Below are 26,566 nucleotides of genomic sequence, written 5' to 3'. Positions count from 1 at the left end.
CTGCAGCCCCAAACGCTCAGCTAAAGCTAACATCTCCTGCGGGCTAGCCATCATTTAAGCTGTTAGTATTAGCAAACGAATCCAAACAAACGGCTTTGTCCTGTCGTGCGGACGCCAATTTGTGATGACAGGTTCCTTTGTTTATTATTTTTTTTCTTGACGGTTCTCTGAGGCGAAGCCTCGCAGAACCCAAGCGAGGACAAAGCCGTTTGTTGAAAAACACATAAACTTTTAATAAAACTGAAACGAAAATTAGCCCATAAACACAAACACTTAAAACGACTATCACCGCACAAAACGTTCGGACAGCAAGTTCGGGAAGGAAGCAGGCGTGTGTGCCTGCTATAGTCTCGACGCGGAGCAGCGGAGACGAGACGACGAGAGAAGCGGTGTTGGTCTCACCAAAATGTCGCTGTATCGGACCGTCGTACAGGCTGCCAGAGCGTGGCAGCTCTGGCTCGGAGGTAGAAGACAGGTGGCTCGGTAGCACGGGAAGACAGCGGTGGCGTTCTGGCCAGGCAGCTGGTCGTGGCACTCGGGCTCGTAGCCCGACAGCTCACGTTCTGCCTACGGGCGCAGACGCTCACCGGCCTCGGGCAGTAGCAGTTGACTATCGGGCAGAGTGACGATGCCCAGGAAGGAAGGCGGCTTGGCAGCACGGGTTGACGGCGGCGACGTTCTGGCAGGGCAGCTGGTCGTGGAGCTCGGGCCCGTAGCCCGACAGCTCTCGTTCTGCCCTGGGCGTAGACGCTCACCGGCCTCGGGCAGCAGTTCCCGAACGGATGGAGTGGCGACGCCCAGGAATGGGTTGGCAGGAGGCCCCGGTCGGTTGAAGTCCTGGTGGCTCGGGTCCGGAACCCGACGGCCGTCTTCAACCCCCGATCCGGTGGCCGACCTTCTCCTGGTGCCGCTTCTGGAACTCCTCCCTACTGCCAGCGCGGCTCGCTTTTTCTGTTGCTCTGGCCGATTTGTCATTCGTTCATTGGCTGCTTGAAGCTCCGTGGTCTTTTGCGATTGGATGCCTTTTCCTTTGTTTTGTTTCTTGCGGCGCGTGTTCACGCGCCCGACGATCTTCGGTGTCGTCGTTTTCCATCAGCATGGAATTCGCCTCGGCGCGCGCACTACTCGTCGTCTGCTCTTTGTCTCCAGCCACCGCACCGTGTCGCACACCACAAATATCACCGTCGCGCACCACCGCACCGTGTCGCGCACTACACATCATCATCGGCTAGTTGCAGTGCGAAGTGTTTTACATCCAGTAAAATCTCGCGGAGGCCCGAAGTGCGTGTTGCTTGCAGAAAAGAATGTAGTTCCCCATTGCCGCGTTCACTCAACAAAACCCTCGCCATATCCGTGCACGCGGTCACGAGCGGAGCGGGTATGAATGGTCCTTCAGGGAACTCGCTCGACCCGGCATTGACGGCGTGAGCTTGGTAGGCGACGCAATGCACAAAATTAGCAAGGGTTTGGTTCCACGCGGCAACAGGCACCGCGTTGCAATGAATGAAACAGTGCCGATTTTCGCTGCACACACAGACACACACAGTCAACAACAGACCCTGGTGAGCCGACAAAGAACTCCCGTTTTATCCTAAGTCCTTAATATCCGTAATCGTAATAGTATCCGAAACTGGAGCCCACCGCCAAAACGCCAAAAGAGTGTCAAAATGTCGCTGCATTTTTCGACTACCGCCTTAAGGTTACGACACATCGTCAGAAAAAAAAAACGGCAGATCCTAGGCCCTGTGGGAATCGATGTTATGCGAAGCACTGTGCGGGGAGCCAAAAAAGTTAACGAAACGACTATAAAAGCACCAATACTGAGGGGGCTGTTTCATGACTCGTGTGACACGCATGTAATGACATTCATTTCATGAGTCCTGGGGAGTCCCTTTAGCTAGGCCTAAAAGGCCTTAAGGCGAAAGCCTTAGTAATGCTCATCACTATTACTTCGATGGGAACGGGAATTGGCCTTCCTGGGGCAGTATTCGGCCACTACCTCCAATATGACTCCTACAATTTACCCATGACCCTTAGTCCCCAGCGGCTGCGGAGCACTGACCAAGGTGGCGGTGAAACCTGCGACACGGCAGAGGGTTCTAAGAATCTGAGTCCGGACAGGCCGCCAATGGAAACTGTACTTGGAATCGTTCAACAGGTGCACCCTATTGAGTAAGGCTAGCTTAGCAGGGCTGTTTGAAGAATTATCAGGAATTGCCTGTTGCGTGGGATAATATTGGGCTTAGTGAGGTGAGAAGAACTGATGAGGCTTATACAGTGCTGACTAACGGCCACGTCCTCTGCTACAGGGGTCTTCCAGATAGGAGCGAATTCGGAGTAGGATTTCTAGTGCATAAGGACATAGCGGGCAACATAGACGAATTCTAACAGCTATATTGAGAGGGTAGCAGTCTTCGTAATAAAGCTGTATAGGAGGTGTAGAATGAAGGTTGTACAAGCCTACGCCCCAACCTCCTGTCACGATGATGAAGAAATAGAATAGTTTTATGAAGATGTTGAATTAGCAATGAGAAAGATGCAAACTCAGTATACTGTAGTCATGGGCGACTTCAATGCAAAAGGGGGGAAAAGCAGGCTGGCGAGCAAGCAATTGGAAACTACGGCATGGATCCTAGGAACACTCGAGGAATGATGTTCGTAGAATTAGCGGAAAGGAATAGGCTCTGAATTATGAATACCTTTTTCAAGAAGCGTGGCAACAGGAAGTAGACCTGGAAAAGCCCTAATGGAGAGACAAGGAATGAAATACAATTCATACTCTATGCCGATCCCAGCATAGTGTAGGGTGTAGAAGTCTAGGATTTCTCTCAGTTTGTAGAGAGAAAGAATAAAGTGAATAATGTACAGGCCAACCTAGAAGCACTAAGGGTAAAAGCAGACCTACTCAGGCTTGTGCTCGCAAACAAGTATGTAGCTTTAGAACAGGAAGATAATGACAACATAGAGGTCATGAATGAAACCGTAACTGGATTGATCTCAGAAGCAGCAATTAAAGTGGGAGGTAAGGCACCAGGGCAACGGGTAGGTAATCCCCCCTAAGTAACAAAGGACCTAATAAAGAAACGGCAAAACATTAAGGTCCGCACCTGGCATGTACCGCCGACAACGCGTGCAAATAACAAGAGTAGACGTGTTAAAGGAAAGCATCCGTGTGCTTGGCGCAGTATGTATACCATCAGACTACGGTGTCGATAGCACCATCTATACCTTGATCAAACTGCAACACGCAACCTTAATTACTGTAAAGAATCGCCTGTCGCGGCAGTTATCTTCTTTTTTACCTTTTTTCATTATCACCCGTATCGCTGAACTTTTCCTGTATCGGTTTCCGCGCTGAAAGCTCGAAACGCCCATCACGTCGAATTCCGGGGCATTTGAATATATACAGCTCTAATGGCAGGTCCCCGAAAACAAATTTCGTGCCTTTGATAACAAAATGTAGTCACTCCTGTTTTTAACGGATATGGCGTCACATTATTTTTCTTCCGCCGGAAGTGTTCCCTCCTCACACAGATGGCGCTAATCCCCATGAACCGCCGATGAACCGCCATTTTCTGAACGTATGGGCTTCTATGGAAGCTTCGCTACCAGTTGTATTTACCTTGTGGGTGCTCTCACGGTATTTATCGATAATGATCAAGTAAAATAGAGAGGTATCTTCTTTTCTCGCCATGTGTATAGAAAATGGATTGGGAATTTTATTTTCGTTGAATGAATCTAACTGCGTCTCGCATTAATTAAAAAACGCTTTTTTCTTTCCCAGTGTTTATTCCCTCCAAACATAGTCGCTCTTCAATCGCTGCTCCCATAACCACCCTTGCTGATGTCGGTGACAATTGGTTCTGAATCGCTTTTCGCCCGAAGCTTCGCGACCTATGTGGATCGACCTTGGATGACGCCTGCAACTGGCGCGTCATTGGCCAGTCGCTAGGTAAGGCAAGAATGATAAGCTGTAAATTTTAAGTTCATTTATATGCAAAACGTTTTAGTTTTTGCGTAAAAAAACTTAAAAAATAAATCAATGTCTCTTAACTTAATTTCACTTTCTTTTTTTCCATGCTCGCGGCAGCTAAAGTTTAGCATCAATACTATAGCGTGACATATGGTGACGTGTTTCCTGTTGCCAGTTTTTGCTGAGTGTCCCCTCTTGTTGAATTTCTTTCTCTATAGACCAAGGCCGGAAACTCCCTATACTTCCCATGGGACGCTCGGTCCTATGCTGATACTAAAACCCCTATATATAAAAAGTAGCGCCAACCACTTCCCTCCTCCTCCGTTTCGCTGTCGCACGCGGCGCGGCCAGCGAGATCGAGGCGCGATATCGACAGTGGCACCGCCTACGTCGGGCCTGCCGTGGCAGAAGACAGCTAACGTGCTACCAGAGGAAATCCGCGGAAAACTTCGATTACGCTCTGCGGAGAAGTTTTTGAGGCGCGATTTTGCTTCGCCAGTTAGTAGCTGGCTTTAATAATGCCGTTTTCTAAGTACCAACGCGACGATGCGAGACGGCGCAAATACCAAGTGTGCAGCAAGCGTTCGCGCTCGCCGGATGGCAAACAAAAAAAGTTTTTTGCCCTCGTCTTGTTGGTTGCGGCAACTTAAGGCGCAGCAGCATGTCATCACAACGAAGTTCTTGTACCGAAGACGTTGATCCGTTTTTGCGTACAACACTTTTGTCGCACAGGCCCGAGAATGGCGGTCGGAGCGCGCTGGAAAGAAAAAAAAATACACAAAAGCGCAACCCATGCTTCCACGTGACACGGATTGGCCAATGGGGGAGCGGAGGAAGCTGGGGCGACACGAGGCGGCGAGAAGGAAACGCCGAGGTGAGCGCGGTGGCGGCAAGGTCTAAGAATGGCGCTACTTTTTATATATAGGGGTTTTAGTCGATACGCGGCGGCAGCGCTGCTTCCACAACTGGCGTTTGCCGGATATCTACTGAAAATATTTCACAATCAAAACAATGCCTCCATGACGTCAATAATGAGGTCAGAAGGTAGAGGGAGAGGGCGCGCTGCCGGGAGGAGGAGGGTTGCCGCTGAAGCCCTCCTTTCCCACATCGCATGCAAGCGGACTGTGTTCGTGCTCTCTTGCAACTCCGCTGGCCGTGCGGCGATATTGACCAAATCGCGAAGCACAACCCGCTGAAGTGTGTCGTCTATTAGGAAGCGCTTTCTTCCTACCAGATTTATCTTGCAAGCTGCTATTCATTTTCTAAACCCCTAGGACATTGCTCGTTTGCACCAGTACCAAGCAATTATAATGAATGTTTATATAGCGAACCGTTGTTAATTACCAATATTCGCTGTTAATATATTAAATTTCGTCATTTCGTGAAAGTAGTCGCTTTGAAAGTCCTAACTTGCGGTTGCGTTTAGGGCTACACTTCAACTAGTCCGCAGATATAGTGGGGGGTAGCATAAAGAAAATAACTTCCTGGCACCATCAATCGTGTAAGGAAAAAGTGCGTCGTGTAGAGCTCCGCAGCTGGATCGCCAGCGTTACTGAAGTGGGGCTCGGGATCGACGCTGTTTCTGGTGCGCCTTGCAAAACCTACGCTGTTGTCTTCCTGTCGGCGTCCTTCGTGTCGTCCACAGCCGTGCTAGACTTCCTTGTCATAATTGGTGGAGGTGCGGGGTAAAAACAGGGCTAGGCATCGGAGGCGGAGCCCGGAACGTCGGTGGGCGTGGTCGTGCGACGGCGTCGGCGTAAGTCAGTTGAGGCGCCCGCTCCAGAGGAAGGACGTCCGACACTTGTTCTTCCATAAGGTGTCGTAGGGTCGGACTAAGGGACGAACTGGACTCCGGCGGGTTGGAGATAAGGGAGAGCTGGCGAGCAACTGCTTCCCGGACGAAGGCCTTGATCTGCGAGAGGAGGTTGTAATCGTCAAAAGGACAGGTCAAGCAGGACAACGATTCCTGATGGGGAAGAGGACGGTGGGTGAGGAGGCGCTGATGGCGGAGCTCTTCATAGCTTTGGCAGAGTTCAATAACTTGGGCAATAGTAGAGGGGCTCTTTGAAATCAGCATCTGAAACGCGTCCTCATCGATGACCTTCAGTATATGCTTGATTGGCATATATGCCCTCAGTCATGGATGCATCGACGCGTTTGCAGAGATCGATGACATCTTCGATGTAGCTCGTAAAGATCTCACCAAGCTGCTGAGAGCGCGACTGCAGACGCTTTCGGCACGAAGCTTTTGAACAGCAGGGTGGCCGAAGACCTCGCTGAACTTTGTCTTGAACACAGTCCAGCTTGGGACTTCGCTTTCGTGGTTGCGAAACCACAAGTGGGCATATCCGGTGAGGTAAAAAGGGACGGTGGTCAATTTCGTGGTGTCATCCCATTTGTTAAGACTTACGCGTTCGTATGATGATAGCCAGTCATCAACGTCGTTGACATCAGCACCGCTAAAGATGGGAGGGCCCCGCTGACGGAGTGTGCCGAGGCATACGGAGGACTGGGGAGCAGGTGGTGCTAAGGTCGTGGCGCTTGCGGAGGTCATGATGGCAGGGAGGATCCGGCTGCGCAATTCCAGGACTACAGGAGACCCCGGCACCTCCACCAATTACAATCGTTAATTTTGTTTGTGTGTTGTGAAGTGGATCAACTAAAAGTAGCCGATTTCTCGGTCAGCCAAAACTCAACAAGTAAAAGTTGAGCGCTTTTGTTTTTATTCACACATTCGGTACTGGAAAAAGACTGACCTCCACGCAGTGCGAAAGTGACAATCTACAGAAGCAATTTTCATTCACAACGGAAATTTGTGCATGAGTGAAAATAGATTCCAGAAGATCCAAACCAATGCGCAAATTATTAACCACCACGGCTGCGTCTTTCTTTCGTTTCTTTTTTTTTTTCAACCTTGGCTGTGCATGTCGACGAATAGTGAACAAAATGTATAGCCCAAAAGCACGCACTCAAGCACTTCATTACAAGTATTTCACCGGCAGCAGATGGGCTGCCGTCATGACGAATGAGTCGAGCGACACTGTTGTTATGTCAGTCCACTCAGGCTTGCACAAAACTGGTTTACTCATTCAAAATGAATACCTCCTCGGAAAATAGACTGAAATATACTTGTGCTTACCCGTGGTCATTAGGAAACCTGAAAAACTGCGCAGAACTGGAATTCCCGGTCTTCCAATACCACATAGCCGCGCAACACATGTGATACCCCGATTTAGCCGTCTTCGTCGAATGCTTGGTCGACCTGAGGCTCTATTCTCGACACGCATCGCGGCTGCACGGCCAGCATTATCCGCCATCTTGGCTGTCCCATTGGCTGTCCACAGTTCACGTGTTTTGACATTTGTGCCGGGAAACGGAACTTTTGCAAATTGGAATTTTGCGTTTTCATCAGAATGACGAAACGTGACGTGGAGCTGCAAATTTTATCGACTAATACTTTTTTGTGGGCCTTGGCACCTATATTGCAACTTTGGCGCTTTAAAAATAAAGTGGAGGGTAGCGTGCAGAAGCCCGTGCAATGAATCGGCAATTTAGTGAATATGTGGTGGTGTTCCAAGATAGCCGGCATGTCAGCTTGCTGAATGGCTGAAGGAATATCCCTTGAAGGAGCGTCACAGGAAGGGCTGTTTCGTAAACGTCAATTTGATGTGGCGTGACGTTGCGCTGGGCCGCCATTGCAGAGATTTTCCGCCATAATTTGTTGTGCGACGAGCCGCGCGATATATGGTAATGAGCGGTCATATGCAATGTCAGTTGAGAGGCATGCGTATCGCCGCATTTTCCGTGTCATTTGGGGCCATGAAAATCTTTTGTTTACAACGCGTACTCTTAGAATTTGCATCGCTCTCGGGTGGTGTTGGCATTTGTGTTTTGAACTATCATTTTTATTAAAATTACGTTTATTTGAAATAATATTGGTTGAAAGTAGCAAACTGTCTGCGACTTTTTGCACTTTTCCCTACTGCGTTTGTATCGTAATCAAATTAATGGCTGTTCACGTCATGAAAGGTATGACAACGGTGACTTTTTTAATTCATAAAAAGAAATGTACGTAAGGCGGCGCCTTGAAGTTTCCTCTCGTAAAGTCCCTATATAAGAAAAGTACCGCCATCCTTTGATCAATGCCGCTTCGCTCTCCCCTGTATCTCCGATTGGATGATGATAGCGCGCGCTTTCACTTCTTTATATTTTGTTTTTTTCCACCTCAGAGCCATGTTGAATGTCCTCTGCGCAGCCGCAGTTACCGGCGGCGGCGGCGGCGCGCGCCCGTCCTGAAAGCTTCAACGTGGACTTTCTGAGTGCGCCAACGTCGACTTGCTTTCGCAAGCAAAAAGTAAAGAAAAAACAAGCGCTTTAGGAGAGGAGACGACGGAGGAAAGAGTAGGTGGCGGTACTTTTTTATGTATGGACTTCATCCTCTCGCGGTGCGAGTGACAGTGAAGCGCACAAGAGATGGTAGTGCCGACGCTTGCGTCGCGCAAGCGGATACCTGTGGCGCGCGTAACGCTATCGATGATATTCGGCCGCTTCTCAGCCAGACGAGTCGGGCTGAGTCACTTGCGTTTCACTGAGATAGCGATAACGCGGCCTAGAGCGTACGCTGATCATCACTGGCAGGTCACGTATGTTGTCTCAAGGTATAGAAAGCAAGCGCGTGGGCGCCAATATACAATGACTCATTCCATTCCCCGAAGACACGCATCCTAGCGAATGAAACAGACGACAGCTTGTGCGCAGTGCAGACGACGGAAGCGAGAAACGATTTTTATGGAATAATCGTACGCTTTGAGCTAGCTGCTTTATTTTTACTGGGGAGGAAAACTGTCTTCCTTTATCCAGAGCACTAAGTTCCATGCCTACATTACAGTTTCTTAGGCGAAACGTCAAATTTGCGTCACGTTACGAAAGCAAAACGGATCCATCAGCGCCATTTTGTAAGCGTTACGCCTACGTCACGCGTCGAAGAAAATGGCGGAATGTCCAGAATAGGGGCTCTGGTTTCCTGCGTCTTCCGTTCGCTGCACGCCTGATCAAGCTTATCTGTCTTATCTTTCGTATCTTCACACTTGGAACGACAATCGAAGCAGACGACCAAGCGGGATCTGACTTGTGACATCGCTGAGCGAGTGGCAAGGGTGAGCGGAGGCAAGCTCGACGGACGCACGATGGCGAGCACTTCCCCCGCCTCGCCCGATTTAAAATTCACAAAAAGAGAAATGCTCTATTTCGTTCTCTTAATGTCATCTAAAATGTTGGCTATCCCCGTTTCCTCTCTGATCCACACCGCTCTCTTGCTGTCTCTATGTTAGGTCAACATTTTTCGTTCCATCGCTCTTAGTGCGGTCTTTAACTTGTTCTCGAGCTTCTTTGTTAACCTCCAAGTTTCTGCCCCATATGTTAGCACCGGTAGAATGCAATGATTGCACACTTTTCTTTTAAACGACAGTGGTAAGCTCCCAGTCAGGATTTGCCAATGCCTGCCGTATGCACTCCAACCCAATTTTATTCTTCTGTAAATTTCTTTATCAGGATCACGTAAATATAGTCACACAAATTCAAGACATGTAAATGTTTCTTGAACAAGTGGTAGACTTTTGCCTAAGATTGCAGATTGTCTGCTACAGTTGTTATCTGTCCATGTACATCGGCACATGTGTGCTAGGGAAGGCATGGAATAAAGAGTTTCTCCAAAAAAGCTTGACTCTGTTGTAGAAGTGTGAGGTGGCGTGGATGAAAGCGGAGAGTGTAAAAATTGCTACAGAACCAATCTCACGATGACTGTCGATGGTAATGTGTTAGCATTGAATCAGCATAGCGACACAACGTATTGCCACCGTCGCAACAAGCTTTGTATCAGGCGTGTATTGCAGCGGTACTCCTCTTTCGCCCTTCTGTAAGCACACTTGGTGCCATGTAGCGCCACTGCCCGGAAGCCTGTGCGTGGACCTCTGAAATGTGTGGCTGTCATGGGGTGCACGTGCTGCATTGCAACGAAGGCGAAGACGACGATGAAGGCGCGAGCATGACCGTGCATTGACATCCAGAAAAGGCGAAAGAAAAAGAAGAATCTCCAGAGAACCTCGTGGCGTGAGCGTGGAATTCTGGAGAGGCGCCATTGTGAGAGAGGAAAGTGGGCGAAGAAGGCAGCCACGGCGAAATAAGCAGCCCGTCAGCCCGTGGGTCCGGGCTCCCGCCTGTGTCTGGTGTTCGTCAGCCTACGGCTCAACGTCTGCAGCTGGTGTTCATCTGCCGGCCGTCCACCGGAGCACCGACCACAACTTCTGCGCTTGCGGCCTTCCCTCCAGGTTCATGTTCCTGTGCCGTCGTGCCATATCTTCTCGCCTCTCGACTCCAGCAGAGGTACCTCAGCCCTCTCGTCTGCAACATTCCAGCCGTGACCTCGTCCCGACGCCTCACACCGAACCAGAAGGGGATGTGTGAACATTCATCTTTTGATTCAGTAGTTTGCAGACTGTTTAGAGACTCCATACTTAAAGGTGTTCCATATTTACGTTTGTGAGCAGTTATATGTCATCGAATTGATATATAGCATTGTTTGTGAGTGTGCGACAGAGAACATACGCGTCATATTTCATTTCCTAAATCGGTCTGTTTTGACCACGTTAAAGAACCTAGTACGGTAAAAAGATCTACACCGTGACAATGGCAAAGGTGCGTGCGAACGCTAAGAAACGCGGCATGCGGCAACCAGGCTCCTCCCACGCTTCTTTCTGAATACGCCATCTAATGGCACTGCCCAGAAGTCCACACGTGGCCTTTTGCGGAACTGATGCCTGGAACAATGCAATAATTAGTTTCCTGTTCACGCTTTGTGAGTGGTTGCAACAGCATTCTAGCTAAATTATCACCAGGATCAGCAGGTCATCAGCGGTAAACGATAGACAAATCCTGACATTATACCAGCTAATAACTGTCTTGCTCAAGGTGGACAACTGAACTATTTCATGATGGGAGTGATTGGAAGGTTACTTCAATTCTGAAAGAACCAAATGCTATTTTGCTTCAGTGACCTAGAAAGAACTAGCATTAGTAGGTTTTACTTTTGTAGAAAATTCGCGTCTTCTGGTAAATGACTGGAGATGCATTTGCCCGTTTAGAATGACAACAGTGGAAATTAATGGGACGTTGAAATGACACTCCAACATTCGAGTGGTTGTTGCACTTAAGGATACAACAGCCCCCCTAGCATTCCTGTTCTGTTAATCATTTTAAGGTTAGCTTGCTGCCTTGGTTTAGACATTTCACTCCTACCCCACATTCAACAGACATTGTGTTCTTGTTCGTGTACTTGAACCCCATCCTTTCCGTGCATATACTTTGCCACACACAAAATAAAATAATTAGTCACACGTCAGTGCTGTGTCTGTCTCCTTTCCTTTTCCAATCAGTTTGTTCTAGAATACTTTGTCGGAACTAGGCTATCAAGAAAGTCTTTGGAAATACCCTATGCTACTTTGTTGCACAGTCCAATTTGTCAGTTCGAACATTCTGCTTAAATAATTTCGCTATTGTTTACTCTTCTACAGGTCAATACCACTACATGTTTCATGTGAATACAAGTTACTATGCAAAAAGTGCTCACTTCTTTTATTTGAAGACCAAGCACTTTAAGTGGTTATGCATGTCCTGACAAGGTAAAGTTAATGAAAAGTGACGAAACATATTTTTTAAAGAATGGTTATGTACACACACATTATACTAAGGTAATAACTACATGAATCTGCATGCCATTGCTATAGGTCCCATGACCAATGCGACTTGCCTGCTCTTAGCAGCACAGACTGTGTAGAACTGTCAGATCAGGCAGCCTTTAGTCGGTCTAGGTTGCTTTGCTGTTGATTTCATGTATACAAACCAGAAAGCAGCTTTCTACAGTCTTATGTTGAAGATTATGAAAGGTTGCCTGACACTGTGCCTTGCAACATTCACAGGCATCTTGCTTACCAGAAGGCACCATTTCTGTTAGCAACAGTAGTTGAAAGGTAATTAAAACTCAAGTACAGACATTGGTTTAAAGGCCTTCACCATCACTACATTGTGAAATAATAGGATGGTTTCCCAAAGGACGAAGCCAGCGCCATGTGCGTGCACATTGCTCACCAGCTGCAGTGCTTCATATCAACACAGGCGATATGCAAAGACATCTTTGTGCTTTAAGATAGGTGCATATAAAGCACCACAGTCCAATAAAACTGCTCTTGCTGTATACATATACAGGGTGTCCCACGTAACTTGAGCCAATTTTAAAAATGAAAGGCGCGTCGGAAGCGAATTGAACCAAACTCATACGATTCGCACTGGCCTTTTTTGTTTTCAGGCCATTTTTTGTTTTCCCCATAACTCGCTCATTATATATATTTAAGTTTAATTACCCAACTTTTTCATTATTGGCTCAGGACCCCAAGTACGATTCGCAGATTTGTAGAGCACCTTCAGAAACCACCGATGGAGTTGTTTCCTGTGCGATCCGATCATCTCACGTAGTCCTTTTTTCAGGGTTGCAAAGAAAGCCCGCGAAATGTGAAAAAAAAAGACACATGACGGAGCACTTGACAGTGGTATCGTGCTGCTTTCAAGCGTGCGTTCGGTGAACAAGGTCAGCTGCATCGCGACTGGCAACGGGGAAGTCGCAAGGCATTGTGATGGTAGTGGCCGGCGGCTCCCGTTGGAGGACGGCGCAAATGCATGGTGCTGGCCAAGCGCTGCCGAGGAGATAGCGCTAAAGCGTCCAAGAGTGCTAAAAAGAAAATAGATTTTTCATTCTGTTCAAGGAAGGAAAGGGTGAAGCGCTAGAGGACCATGGAAGGCGATGACGGCTGCTTCGAATTCGCCGGCGGGAAAAAAAGAAAGACCTCGCCGCCATTCATTAGGTGCTCCTCAGGCGCCCATATCCCTTCGTGTTCTAGACTGCTTCATAATTTGGCTTTAATATACACAGAGCAGCAGACATGCCGTATTCCAATGAAGAAAGAGCGGATATGGTTCTGGCTCTTGGTGCATCAAGCAGCCATAGAAGGCAGGCAGTTAAGCTGTTTCAACGCGGGCATCCAGGTACCCGTCCAAGCTCAATGACAATTGTGCGTGTACATGAGACGCTGAAACAGAATGGGACATTTGCCACGAAACGACACAAATCTGCAATTTTGGGAGCGGAAGCGGAGACAAATATCCTGTCCAAGTTTTCTGCACACCTCCGGGAAAGTGTCTGCAGTGTGGCTGCTGAAGCTGGTATGTCGAAATCTTCGGTGTGTAGAATACTTAAGAAGAGACAACTTCATCCTTACCACGTGCAGCTGCACCAAATGCTAGAGCCCCGAGACTTCCAGAGTAGAACAGACTTTTCAAACTGGATCTTAATCAAAACAGAAGAGGACCCAGGTTTTGTTAGCAAGATCCTGTGGACCAATGAAGCTAACTTTTCGCGCAATGCCCAAGTGAACATCCACAACGCTCGCTATTGGCAGGACGAGAACCCTCACTGGGTTTTGCAGGCGCATCATCAATATCAGTGGTCCTTTATTGTGTGGTGTGGAATTTACAGTGGCACTAACATTGGGCCTGAATTTTTGGCTACACACTTGCCGGAGAACGATACGTCAACAATATCCTCAATGGGCCACTTCAGGATTTTCTCTGCGAAGTTCCATTGGCTAGGATCAAGGATATCTGCATGGTATCAGCATGATGGAGCTCCTGCGCATGGCAGTCGCAAAGCTTGCAATTGGCTCGATGAAGTTTTCACGCAGCAGTGGATAAAGCCACGTGGGCCCATTTCCAGGCCAGCAAGGTTACCGGATTTAACCCCCCTGGATTTTTCTTTGGGGCTACGTCAAGAATCAAGTATACCAGAGACCAGCCAGATCATCAGCCAACTTAATAGAAAAGAAAATAAGACAAGTTTGCAACTTCATTCCCGAAAGCATGATAATGAACGGCACGGAAAATGTGCTAAATAGATGCCAGAGTTGCATTGCAGCTGATGGCGATCTGTTTGAACACGCATTCTAATCATGGGACGATTTCGCAAGTACTGACCACGGAAAGGAAAAAAAAACCTACTGCTAATGCCCCCTCCCCCCCCCCCCCCCACTCTGCACGCCCCTACTTCCACATCCTCCACGTCGTTGCCCCCTCTCACGCATTCCAAGTTCAAAAGTAAATAAAAGGTATTTCCTTCTTTAGCAGTCTGGAAATTTTATCTCCTCGGCTTCAGTCGGCCAGCAGCATGCTTTTGCGCAGTCATCCGACGGAGCCACCAGCCCGGCGGCCTACACCCATCACAACGCCTTACTGCTTCCCCGTCACCTGTCGCGATGCAGCCGTCCTCGTTCACCGAACGCATGCTTGAGAGCAGCACGATACCACTGCTCAAGCGCTCCTTCACGTTGCTTTTTTTATATTTCGCGTGCTTTCTTTGCAACGCTGACAAAAGGACTACGTGAGATGTATCGCACAGGAGACAACACCATCGGTGGTTTCTGAAGGTGCTCTACAAATCTGTGAACCATACTTGGGGGTCCTTAGCCAATATTAAAAAGTTCAGTAATAAACGTAACTTATGAGTGAGTTATGAGGAAAACAAAAAATGGCCCTATTGAGTAGTATGCATTTGCTTCAATTCGCTTCTGACGTGCCTTTCATTTTTTAAACCTTGGCTTAAGTTACGTGGGACACCCTGCATAACGTCATCGCTGCCACTATAAGGGCGATATGATGAGATGGGATGCCCGATACATAAACTGCCAAGTTTTCAAATAGCGTGAGACACGACATCACTGTAATGGGGCTAGCCATTTCCTTTTCTTTGTTTGTATATGCTGTTCAGTTTGTGCATGTTATAGTGCAAGCATGCCACCAATGGGGTTGAGCATTGTAAAAATCAAGTACACTGCATAAGTACATCAACATTTGTGCAATAAAAATTTTTTCGGCTCGAGAGCTTTTGCTATATACAGTGACCTACAATGTCAAAGTAAAGGTCAAGGATTATTCTAGAATGTAAAGAAATTCACTTCCACAGTAATGAAGAATATTAAAAAATGTGATGTAACCCAGCATGTTACACTTGGTATAGCAGACAGAGAGACTGCGCTTGCACATTTATTGGTGCACAAGGGGAGGACTGACTTGGATGTCAGGGGGGACTAAAACCAGGGACTCGGATGCCAACTTCACTGCTTTAGCTAAGTGCATTTACACAGTAGAAATATCTCATGCCTGCCAAGCACAGCGCTATATGGCATCAAAGGAAACAGTTGTCATGATGTGCTTCTTTTGCTCACACTAGTCTGTGATGCACAAGTGTTTGTGCCAACTGTGAGCAGCACATGAATTGTTCTGGCACTCGCCATTGCATGGGTATACACGTGCACAGAAACAAGTGCAGTAGCTGCTGGAGAATTCAATAGTAGCAAGAGCGAGCAGAAGGAAACATTAGGTGTCTCATCAACATAAATGAATTCGCAGTGCCTACCTGCACTGAACCACGTGTAGTATCCTGTGGTTTTGGAAGTTAGTTGGCTACCTCGAGGTGAAATGTAGCATTAAATCTGGAGTACAAACTCTGATACCCATGCATTCAGTCAGATCTTCTAGATTCACAAGAGACTAAAACACCAGAGGAAAAATTGTAAAACTACAAAATGGCAACTTGATTTCGTAAATGAAAGGTTGTTTCCAGCAGAGAACCACCTGCATCGACAGAAGTTGTGAGCTGGAGTACACGTTATACTTAAGAAAGTGAGTTCACTGACGCTACACAAATAATAAGCAAGATTTCACTACACAGAGGAAGGCTGTCCTACCTCATCTCAAAACATTGTTCTCACATTGTGCTCTCCTATTCGCCACTTAAGCGCTGCATGCTAAGACATACTCTCAATCTTTAGTGCAATGCCTTTGTCACTGGCTAACCACAAGTTACGCACTATACAATCGGGTGTAATATAAGCAATAGACTGTTCTCTTCAGCTCCTACTTTGTAACTTATGAGCCAGCTGTGTTTCCATGAGGCCGGATCCAGCTCCACAGGGTCACCACTGGACTGCAGGAGCATGGACACCTGCGTGTCTCTTCGTGTCCTTTTTATAGGACGCCAGGGCCGAAAGGGTTAAAGTTCTCTATTTTTCACACACTGCAAGTAAGTGCCCAGAGTCTTTATCCATCTTTTAACTCACGGACACAGGCGTACGTTATCTTTTTCCTTCAATAAAGAGGTATAAAGATCGACGAAAAGATCTTGAATGTGTATGTGTTTTCCATCTGCAGTCACTGACAAGAAGCTAGGCTCGAACGCTGCATAATGCCCGGTTCTCTAGTATCAGCTTCGCCGCAGAGCATGGGTGCTATGCGGTCAAGCACACGCAATGTACTGCGGTGAAGCATACCGAATGTAAAGGGGCCATTGTCGCGGGATATGGTGTGAGACTCGCGGCGCTCGCTGTCACCTCTCCTGTCACAGTACTAGAAACACAGAGACGCCTCATGAATGGGCTGGCAGGCCTTCAGAGATATTTCGGACGTGGTTGTGGTGATATGAGCACTTGTTTCGCCCACCTAACACGCCGGGTCGGATACAATGATCGTAACGGCCCGGGAATTGGGTACAATACGCGTCCCTTAATTATATACAAGCTCCTCAGAATAGCTACGAATCTTTACCACGTGGCTGATGAGTGTTTCTGTACAGTTTTCACAATGGTCTATGACAATTAAAGTACATAGCGACGTTGAGTTTTCTTACTTTCACATACAAACAGTTGAATTCATAAACTGTTTCCGTTCCCGCGAATCTCCTGAAGTGTGCGGCATGTTGACCTTGCTCAGCGACACCAATGAACAATGCATCGGCACGATGTAATGCTTTGCCACTAAAGTCATCCGAGATGACACTTAACTTCCAAACCTATCCTCCTGCGACTATAAAAATTTAATATGCTACCGTCGCAACAAAATAGCAACAAACTCACCTCGGACAAGGCTTCATCGCCTTGCCGGCCACGCATTCTGTCGATTCTGTGCTGCCAGCTCGGCTAGGGAGGAACGGCGCTAACAACTTTCGTCCCCGCAGTACCTATAGGCGAAGAGAAACTTCAGGGACTGAAAGTCCCCACATTTCTCTCTCGCACCCACTGCTCCTCACGCATGCGCAGAAAGAGCCGAGAAATCCAATACTGATGTGCTCATCATAAACTACAGCAACTTGGATTGGATTGAATTTATTGGCAACAAAACACTGCAGCAGCGCCACACCGCGGTTAATGAAGGGGAACTTGCCTCCCCGATTCGCATCGCTTCAGAAGCATGGCCTTCGAGATTTGCGTTTGTCACTTAGGGGAAGTCGTAGCTGAAGCATGAGCAAATCCACCCGCCACCCGCACGGCTCCGTCTACTTGAAATGGCGGACGGCCTATGGGCTAATGTGACAGTTACCGTGCACATATTCGTGATCACCGTCCATATACACGTTAATTATGGTGCCAAGTGTAGTGCTTTCGAGAATATGTGCCGTCATCTTCAATTGGTAAGGCCATATTTACTCTTAGCGTCAGGAATAAAGGCGACAAAACGTGGTGATGGCTGGCATGCTACAGCAGCGGAAGCTTCGGCTGAAGTGCAACAGGCGTACTGCTTGCAAGCACGCGTAAACAAACAGATACGGCCATGCCAGGTACACAACTGACTACTCAGCCAACTGACAATCATAAATTATTCACTTGTGCGCCCAAGCAAGCATTTACGGAATCCGTGCTGCCATACGAATTCCGCCAATATATCAACACAGTGATCACCCGCAGTGTTGAAAAGAAAGGCTCTTGTAACAGTGACCGCAGGTACTGCATTTGCGAGAAAGCTAAGTTTTGTGTATAGTTTCCATAAAATAGTAAAGGAAAGGTTTCTGAAGCAGCCGAATTCCGAAAAGAATGTAAGCGTCGTGAAGACAAATAAATGGCCTTACGACGTGTCAGAAAGTCTCGTCAATGCATTGGTCCTGCAAAAGCTAATGTAATACGTGGAGCAGTGGTAGCATCTCTGCCTCACGCATAAGTCCCGGGTGCAAGTACCAATGTGTGACAATCTGTTTTTTTTATGTAGCAAAAACGTAATATACAATTTCACCGGGGCAGGCAAATATATTTTACCTTAGCTACTGCTGATTATATATGCACGCGTCATAGCAAAAATTATTCTGTCTGCTCACTTTCTCCTAAACTGCAATAAGCAATTATCAGTATGACACTCAGGTTATTCGTAATGATTACTGTATTACCGATATTGCATGTTATGTTTATTTATTGCAGTGTTAAATGGGCAAATTAATGAAACAAATATAATTGTAACTATTTTCTTTACACAAAAGTAAAGACAGAGCCCTACCAACTTTCTTTAAACTTTCTTTGAACTTTCTTCTAACGAACTTGCTTCAAGCGAAAAAAGAACGGAGCCTAATAACTTTTTTTAATGTTACTTTAAACGAGCTTTCTTCAAAGGAAAATAAAAACAGAGCCAACAACTGCTTTATAACTTTCTTTGAACAAACTTCCTACAAAAGAAAGTTAAAGCAGATCCTACCAACTTTCTTGTAACATGTGTTAATAGAACGTAAAAGTACATAGGATGTTACTAAAGTTGATAGAAAGTTGGTAAAGAATCGAAGTAAGGAAGTATTTTTGTATGGGTATACATGGACAACGCGTCGTGCAGTAGTGGTGGTTTGTCTGCCGAGGATTGCGTCCCGCACTGCTTGCTGTCGTGCCAACTGAGCGTAGTGCGTTTTGCACGTTGGCCGTGAGGTGGTGCGCCGTCGTCGTTTTCCATCGGTGACGAACAAGAAGCGTGACGTCGTTCGAACGTGTTAGAAGCACGTTCGCGTTGTATTTTCGCCCGTGCCGTGTCGGCGGGAAGTCACGTGGTGGTTGACGCTACTACCCCCACAATTCCGGCGTAATACCCCGTGCTCGGTGAATTCTCAGTCAGTCGCCGTCCCGACGGTGTGCCGTGCGCGTTTGTGTCGAGTCTGTGACAAGCTTACCGTGACTACGGCGTGACGTATTACTACTACAACAGAGGAACGTGAAGATTCTTGCTTTGCTTGGTGTGGGATTTTGGATTCGCTGTACGACATCGCCGTTCCTACCTGCCACGCCCCGCCAGAGGTGTTATTTTATTTTCTCCCTGCATTGAGCATTTGGTTGCTCGACCGAGAGGATTCCTGACATGGCACGCGACGGCAGCTTCTGCGGGCTTCCGGCTTTGGTGGCGACGGTGATCGTCCTCTGCTGTCTCTTCAGTGAGTGTTTATTTTTTGGACCGTCCTGTTTCGGCTGCGTATTTTTAGCGAGCCTCCGAGACCCGTCTCACAGCGCGAAGCAAACAACGCCTCTTTTCGCAGACAGCTACGTATGTACGTCTGCTTCGGCGCAGCGTTAGCCAGCGCGGAAAAGCCGCTCCTCTCTAGCTGGCGCAGCCTCACTGCGTATTTTTTTTTACGTTTCGGCGGCTTTCAAAATGTAGGTGTAGAGGAGCGCACGAAATCTGTTGAAATTAACAGTGCCACGAGGAGCGCTATTGTCGTCCGGAGTGCGAACAATCGCCAACGCGGCGGCCATCAGAGCTTTGACCTTGTGCGCCGGCTGCTACACATGCAATCGTGCTGACGTGATATCTCGGCTATGGTGGCTGGAAGGGGGAAGTGAGAGCACCGAAGGCGGCGGAGTTAGATTGTACTAGAACAATTGAGTGGCGCGACCGATGAAAAATTCCCGATACAACTTTCTGTTGCTCAACACGTGCTACATAAAAGCGTTTTTCCGAGCGTGAAAGAAGCCTACAAATACACTCAAAATTGCCGCATGATCTTCCGCTCGAGGTACCTTGCGTGCATTCGCGGACTTCCTTCACGCTCGGAAAAACGCTTTTATGCAGCACGCGTTGAGCAACAGAAAGCTGTACCGGGAGTTTTTCATGTTGCTCTACAATTTCCTCATTGACAGTTTTCATTTAATTATAATATTTGGAAGATGATTTATTAATTATGACTAATTATGTAATTAGGCGGAATACAAAAAATAATCTCAGTATCTCCAAGCGACGGCAAGCAACAATGCCTTGGTTCTGTCCCGCTGCCATGCTTTAAGTGCACCATCGTCATCAGGCACCGCAAAATGGAATGTTCTTTTTTTTCTGCTATTCTAGCAGAAACAGAGCCTGTTGTGCAGCTCGGCGCCAAACAGTGCGTCTGTCGTTTCATGCGACTTGCCATTGCTCCTGACGGCTTGGAAATGTGTTAAAATATTGTCACCACAAGGTGGCACAACTGCACAGCGTGAATGCGAACAGAAACAAGCGTGGATCATAAAGAACCGAACAGATCCAAGCCAACCAAGCGCACTCGCTTGCTCTGGCAGCAGCCAATTTACAGCGGAGGCATCTGGATGGACGGATGGATGGATGTGGCTGAACTCTTTAAATTGGGCGGTAGAATACGCCACCTAGCGATGACTATTAACATATTTCGTACTTTGTGGTTGGTGAAATTTCACCCCTGGCTTGATTTAGCCACCAATCAGATACCCTCCGTTTGGTTATTTCTACCCGCTTAAAGTCTATTTTGCCTCCACTATCCCTTAGCTCCAATGCTTTGAAAAAATCAGCCCCGTTGTTTTGCACTGTAGGGTTAAGCCCTTGACAGAAAAGTACGAGGTGTTCAGCCGTTTCCTCTTCCTCTCCACACGCACCGCAAAACGTGTTTATACCTTGGTACTTGACTCGGTACATCTTAGTCCGCAATACTCCCGTCCTGGCTTCGAACAACAAAGAGCTTCCCCTAGAATTATCATAGATATTTTTTTGGCAATTTCTTGCTTGAAAGTTCTGTATGTGCCTAGTGCTGCTTTCGTCTGCATCCCTGTCCTCCATAGACCCCTGTTTCCTTAACCTTTTTCTTAACCGCTGTTTCCTGGTTTGCACCCCTCCTGCAGTCCAAATATTTGATTGGCAATTTTCTGGTCAGCTTCCTCCATTTTGTGTCAACATTTCCCATGTACAGATTACTGAAAACTCTCCTTGCCCACTGATTTTCTGCCATTTCTCTCAATCGCTCCTCAAATTCTATCTTGCCGCTAGGTTCCCTGCCCCCGAATGACGTCCATCCCATGTCACCCTGTAACCCCTGATTTGATGTATTTCCGTGTGCTCCCAAAGCAAGCCTACCTACCCCTCGCTGCTTAACTTCCAGCCTTGCTCGAACCTCTGATCTCATGCACAGGACCGCATTGCCGAAAGTAAAACTAAGGATCATAACCCCTTTCCAAATCCCTCTCACCACTTCGTATCTATTTTAATTCCACAGTGCCCTATTTTTAATCACAGCTGCATTCCCGATACCTTTAGCCGTTGCATATTTTTCATGTTCCATTAGGTACTCAGCCCTATTGTTTATCCACACTCCAAGATGTTTGTACTTATCCACTACCTCCAGCGTAACCTCCTGTATCCTATGCTCGCTGCCCTGATTATCATTAAAAATCATGACTGCCGATTTTTCTTTACTAAACTTCAAACCTAAGCTATCTCCCTCTTTACAACAAATGTCCATTAATCCCTGCAATTCTTCCTTACTGTCAGCCATAAGTACAATCTCATCCGCGTACATCAGTCCTGGTAATGAATTTTTAATCAATTCTCCTTGCTTGAAAAAGGATAGGTTGAAGCCAAGTCCGCTCCTCTCTAATTTTTTCTCTAGTCCTTGTAAATACAGCTTGAGCAACACAGGTGACAGAGGGCACCCCTGCCTAAGCCCCTGCTCTATCTCTATAGGCGCAGATACCTTGTTTTCCCATTTTATAAGCACGTTGTTACTTTTATAGATATCTTTTAAAAGATTACTTACTCCATCTTCCACATATAGAGTGCCCAGTATGTCCCGCAAGTTCTTTTGGATTACACTGTCATAGGCTCCCTTGATATCCAGAAATACCGAGCCATATAGGGGCCTGTGTTGCTTTTCTGCTATTTCAATACACTGCGTCAATGAGAACAAATTCTCTTCTAAGCTTCTTTGTTTCCGGAACCCATTTTGTAGTTCCCCTAGCACCTCCTCGCCCTCCACCCATGCCTGCAGTCCGTCCTTTATAATCTGCATCACCACCCTGTAAACCACTGACGTCATGACTCCATCGACGTCGACGTCATGACTCCTAAACTTCGACGCGTGGCCACCACTCGGCATTATGATTCACTGCATCACGCGCCGCGCTAACCGAAGGCTGCGTTGTTCCCACCTCCCCTTCTAGCAACCATCTCTCGGCGCGCGCGTTTAGTGAACGCGCTTGGTTGCTGTGTATATGAAAGCAAATGAAAGTAAATTTCACCTTCACACTTTTCAGGGAAGAAGTGCGCAAAGGCATGTTTCCGTTTAGAGGAGATGTACATAAGTGCTCAAATTCAGTTTGTGCGACAGAACATCTTGTGAGACGCCTGAGCCGGCCTATAGCTATAATGACGTCCAGGCACTCAAAACGTGGACTCAGAAAATGATCGGAAGAAGCTGCACAACTTGAGAAATTTCTTGTGTTTTTCGACGAACAGGAACAAGCTTCAAAAAAAAAAAAAATGCGGAGGTGGGTTTGTAAGCAAAAGTACTGCTGCCAGTGCTGTGGTCCTTGCTTAAAGCAGATTGAATGGCAGAGGCAGCACCATCAATGTTTCCGACCTCTAGCTTATCCCCGACAATGTCTTGTATGCCAACTACAGCACTGTTTTTTGTGCCAGCTGACGAAGCGTGGGGCAGAGCATTGACAACCTGTGCCGGGCAGTTTGCAGATTTTGGGGTCGCACGAGGTTCTAAAAACTTGGACAATTTACTTTTATCAGAAATTGCCCTGGGCTTGGAGGGTCATTAGTACCTGAAAATTGCCTTATTATGCCAAAGAAGTTTTCGAGCTTGTCCTGGCCTACTTAGTCTTGACGTCAACAGGTATGAACCCACCGAATATGTGAGATACTGCCAAAGTGAGAGTGTGCTGCATATGGTAACACGCATGCCTTCAGCTAAATAGTAGAAACAAGTGGCAGCCATATGTCTTTTTACGTAGCTGGTTATGTAGCTTGAAAGTTTAAAAGGAAAAGTTTTCGTGGCATGTGTGCATCAACACTAGCCACAAAAATGCAAGAAGTAGCGGACAATGAACACAATGAGCTTATTAATCATTTCGACATTAGAGGTTTGTTGTGCACTAGGGATAACTTGGCCGTGCTTGTAATGATGTTAGAGGAAGCGTTTACTTTTTTTTCTACTGAAAAGGTGCAGGCTTTCAGCATAAATGGTTTTATGTTGTTTCTGAACACTGCAAAACTTTATCAAGTTGTATGTCAAAACCATTGCAAAGAACTAACAGCACAAATAGTTCAGTTTTTTGTGCTGACACACTTGCATTTTTACACTAAATCACTCTAAAAAATAGAGCTCTACAGAGGGAAAAAACAGAAGCGCCTTAAGCTGAGAAGGCGCTAGTAAGTTGAGACGAGTGCAATCTACACGTTGGAAAAAGTGCAGTTGCAGATGCAATTACAGATGACTAAACGCTCTGGTCCATGCTGTGCATGACTTGCGCCGAATAAAGTCACAACGCACTTTTTTCTACTGTGTTCTTTGTGATTATTCTTGCACTGTAAACATACGTTGACACTAAAAAGCCGCGCTGGAACCTAATTTTATAGAGTAATTAACGGCTAACCACATCGCGAATGTGATTTTCTGCCTGGTGGTGAACCGAGGTATGAAAATGGGGGCAAAATGTTTCTGCAAAAGCAGCTGGATGCGTCCAACTTTATTATTATTATTATTATTATTATTATTATTATTATTATTATTATTATTATTATTATTATTATTATTATTATTATTATTAATGGCGACAAGCGGTTGCTGGCTTTTTATGTTTCGCGGTAGCGTGCAGTACCGCCAGAGTAAAGGCACACCGTTATCTTGCTGCACCCTTGTGAAGCACACGATTCAGTTCGTAATGTATGGATGCAGACCACTCTTCGGAAATTTTCCGAGTTCCGGGCATTCAACTGGAAGAAGTTTCAGCGGAAACTGCAGCGTGCTTTTAAAAATTAAGCGCCGGGTATGACCAAAATACAAAGAATACGACGCGCAGCATGAAATAATATTTTATGCTGACTTGGAAAACGGTTAATGACATGCCAAATAATAGCCGCTCTAGATTATCGCTGCGCTGAATTTAGTGCATCAGATCACGCCTGGATAACTTGGCAAATAAATAAAATCACTGAGGTGCACCTTATATGCGAACTTTAACACGCAACATCTGCGTGTGTCGCAGAAAACGCGAAATTACAGCCGACGGCCGCATCATAGCTACACTGGCTAGAATTCTAACCACTGTATCATAGCCACTCCGCTAAGCGCGCTCCCAATGCGCGCAGCGTCACCTGAGCCGGCCGCCATGTTGCATTGCAATCCTTTGCACCTCTTCGCTCCCGCCCGTCACGCTGCCCCTTCTAGCCACCATACTTAGGCGCTGGTCGTGTGGCGGCTGCAAATTAACCATCGTGGAGAAAGACAGGGCGGCGGGCGTGCTAATGGTGATACCAACGCGATTTAAATGCCGATTTTCGGCTTTACCATCTGGTAAACAGTTTGCTTGCATAGAGTGCTCGTTTCAAAAGAGGTCCGACACTTTTCGCGTATATCGCAACCTGAAGGTGGCACGATTTTTTTGTGAGGTTACTCCCTTTTTATTTACTGATTTCACTGGTAATCGTCCAAGAATATTACTGGAATTGTACAGTTGGATGAAATTTTAAGCTTGAATCTTGCTTCTCGTGGTTTTACCTGCATATTTATGAAACGAGGACAAAGTTACAAGACGTCGCGTGAATAAGCTACCAGCACTTCAGGTGCCTACTGAAGAATAAAAATGCACTGATAACTGTTTTCAACACTAAAACGCAATTTATTTACATAAGTAAGCACTAATTATTTCACTCAATAAAGCCTCAGCGAGGGTATCTGGTTGAAATGTGCTTGCCCTACTGCACGCTCGTACCTGCTACAGTCTTGCTAGCATAACACTCAGCTGCTTTTTAAGGAGTAATAAGCCATCACAGATAGATGCGGGGATGTGTGAACACAAATCGCTCAAGAATTAGTCTTCCAATTGCATCTTTGTGCTGATAACATGGGTTTTCGGGCAAGGTTACCTTCTTTCCAATAATTTCTTTCAGTGCTTTCAAGGGTTGTTCTCAGACCGCTCAGATCTTGAGCTTAAGCAAAAGACTTCAGCACTCTCACATTTAAAAAGCCGGCAGATCCCATGCCCAGTGGGAATCGGTGTTATGCGAAGCAGTGTGCGGGCAGCCTACCATGTTAACGAAACGACCATGAGAGCACCAAGACGTAGGCGGCTCTTTCATAACCTACATGACACGCATCTCATGATATTCATGTCATGAGTCCTCAGGAGTCCCTTTAGGTACACCTAAGAGACCTTAAGGCGAGAAAGCCTTAGTCATGCTCATGAGTATGACTTCGACCATCAACCTTTAACCTTTTCCTTCACTTAACACCACATCCGAACCCATTCCATTGGTATTCGAGTATTAATCTTTTTTGGGTGAGTCATTCTCATTTTTGCTTAGCGATGGTCATGACTTTGACTTCTACCAGAATCGTTTAGTGTTTCCTTCACTTAGTGAAGGAAACCCATTTCATTGGTTTTTGAGTATTAAACTTTTTTCGCTCAGTCATTGCCATTTTTGCTGATTCATACCCAGGATTATGACTTCTACCATCACCCTTTAGTGTTTCCTTCACTTAGTGCCCACGTTCGACCCCACTCCAGGGGTTTTGAATTGTTACTCTTTTTTGCTTAGTCATTGTCATTTTCTCTGAGTCATGTTCATGAATATGTCTTCTACCACGATCCCTTAGTGTTTCCTTCCCTCAGTAGCCACGTCCGAACCAATTTCAGTGGTTTTTTACTGTTATTCCTTTTTGGCTGAGTCATGGTCATGCCTATGACTTCTACCATCATCCTTTAATGTTTCCTTCACTTATTGACCAACGTCAGAACACATTTCAATGGCTTTTGAGTGTTAATATTTGTTTGCTGAGTCATTGTCATTTTTGCTAGTCATGCTCATGACTATTACTTCTACCAGCGTCCCTTATTGTTTCCTTCTCATAGTACCGACGTCCGAAGCCATTTCAGTGGTTTTTGAGTGTTAATGTTTTTTCGCTGAGTCATTGCCATTTTTGCTTATTCATGGTCATGACGACTATGACATCTACCAACATCCTTTAGTGTTTCCTTCACTTAGTATCCACGTCAAAAGCCATTTCAGTGGCTATTGAGTGTTCATCTTTTTTCGCTGAGCCATTGTCATTAACACTGAGTCATGCTCATGACTATGGCTTCTACCAGCATCCTCTTGTGTTTCCTTCGCTCAGTACCCACGTCCGAACCCATTTCATTGGCTTGTGAGTGTTAATATTTTTCGCGGAGTCATTGTCATGACCTATAT

At 46.6% G+C, this 26,566-nt stretch overlaps 2 protein-coding genes across 6 annotated transcripts in view; both read left to right on the top strand.

Moving 5' to 3' along the window:
• Positions 1-26,566, top strand: part of LOC119466292 (cuticle collagen 2-like) — a 1,179,781-nt gene that overhangs the window by 96,332 nt on the left and 1,056,883 nt on the right. The gene's annotated exons all lie outside the window — the stretch shown is intronic.
• LOC119466298 (uncharacterized PE-PGRS family protein PE_PGRS20-like) overlaps positions 1-26,566 on the top strand; it is a 289,395-nt gene that overhangs the window by 257,911 nt on the left and 4,918 nt on the right. The window contains exon 1 of one of the 3 annotated variants that reach the window (XM_037726781.2): positions 18,965-19,304. The exons of the other annotated variants lie outside the window; for them this stretch is intronic. Coding sequence (XP_037582709.1) covers positions 19,232-19,304 — 73 coding nt within the window. The 5' untranslated portion in view covers positions 18,965-19,231. Of the gene's footprint in view, positions 1-18,964; positions 19,305-26,566 lie in introns of those variants that run through there. 3 annotated transcript variants of the gene reach the window in all.

The sequence above is a fragment of the Dermacentor silvarum genome, chromosome 10 (genome assembly GCF_013339745.2).
Source record: "Dermacentor silvarum isolate Dsil-2018 chromosome 10, BIME_Dsil_1.4, whole genome shotgun sequence".
In the NCBI taxonomy this organism is placed as follows: domain Eukaryota; kingdom Metazoa; phylum Arthropoda; class Arachnida; order Ixodida; family Ixodidae; genus Dermacentor; species Dermacentor silvarum.
This window is presented reverse-complemented; position numbering and strand designations above follow the sequence as displayed.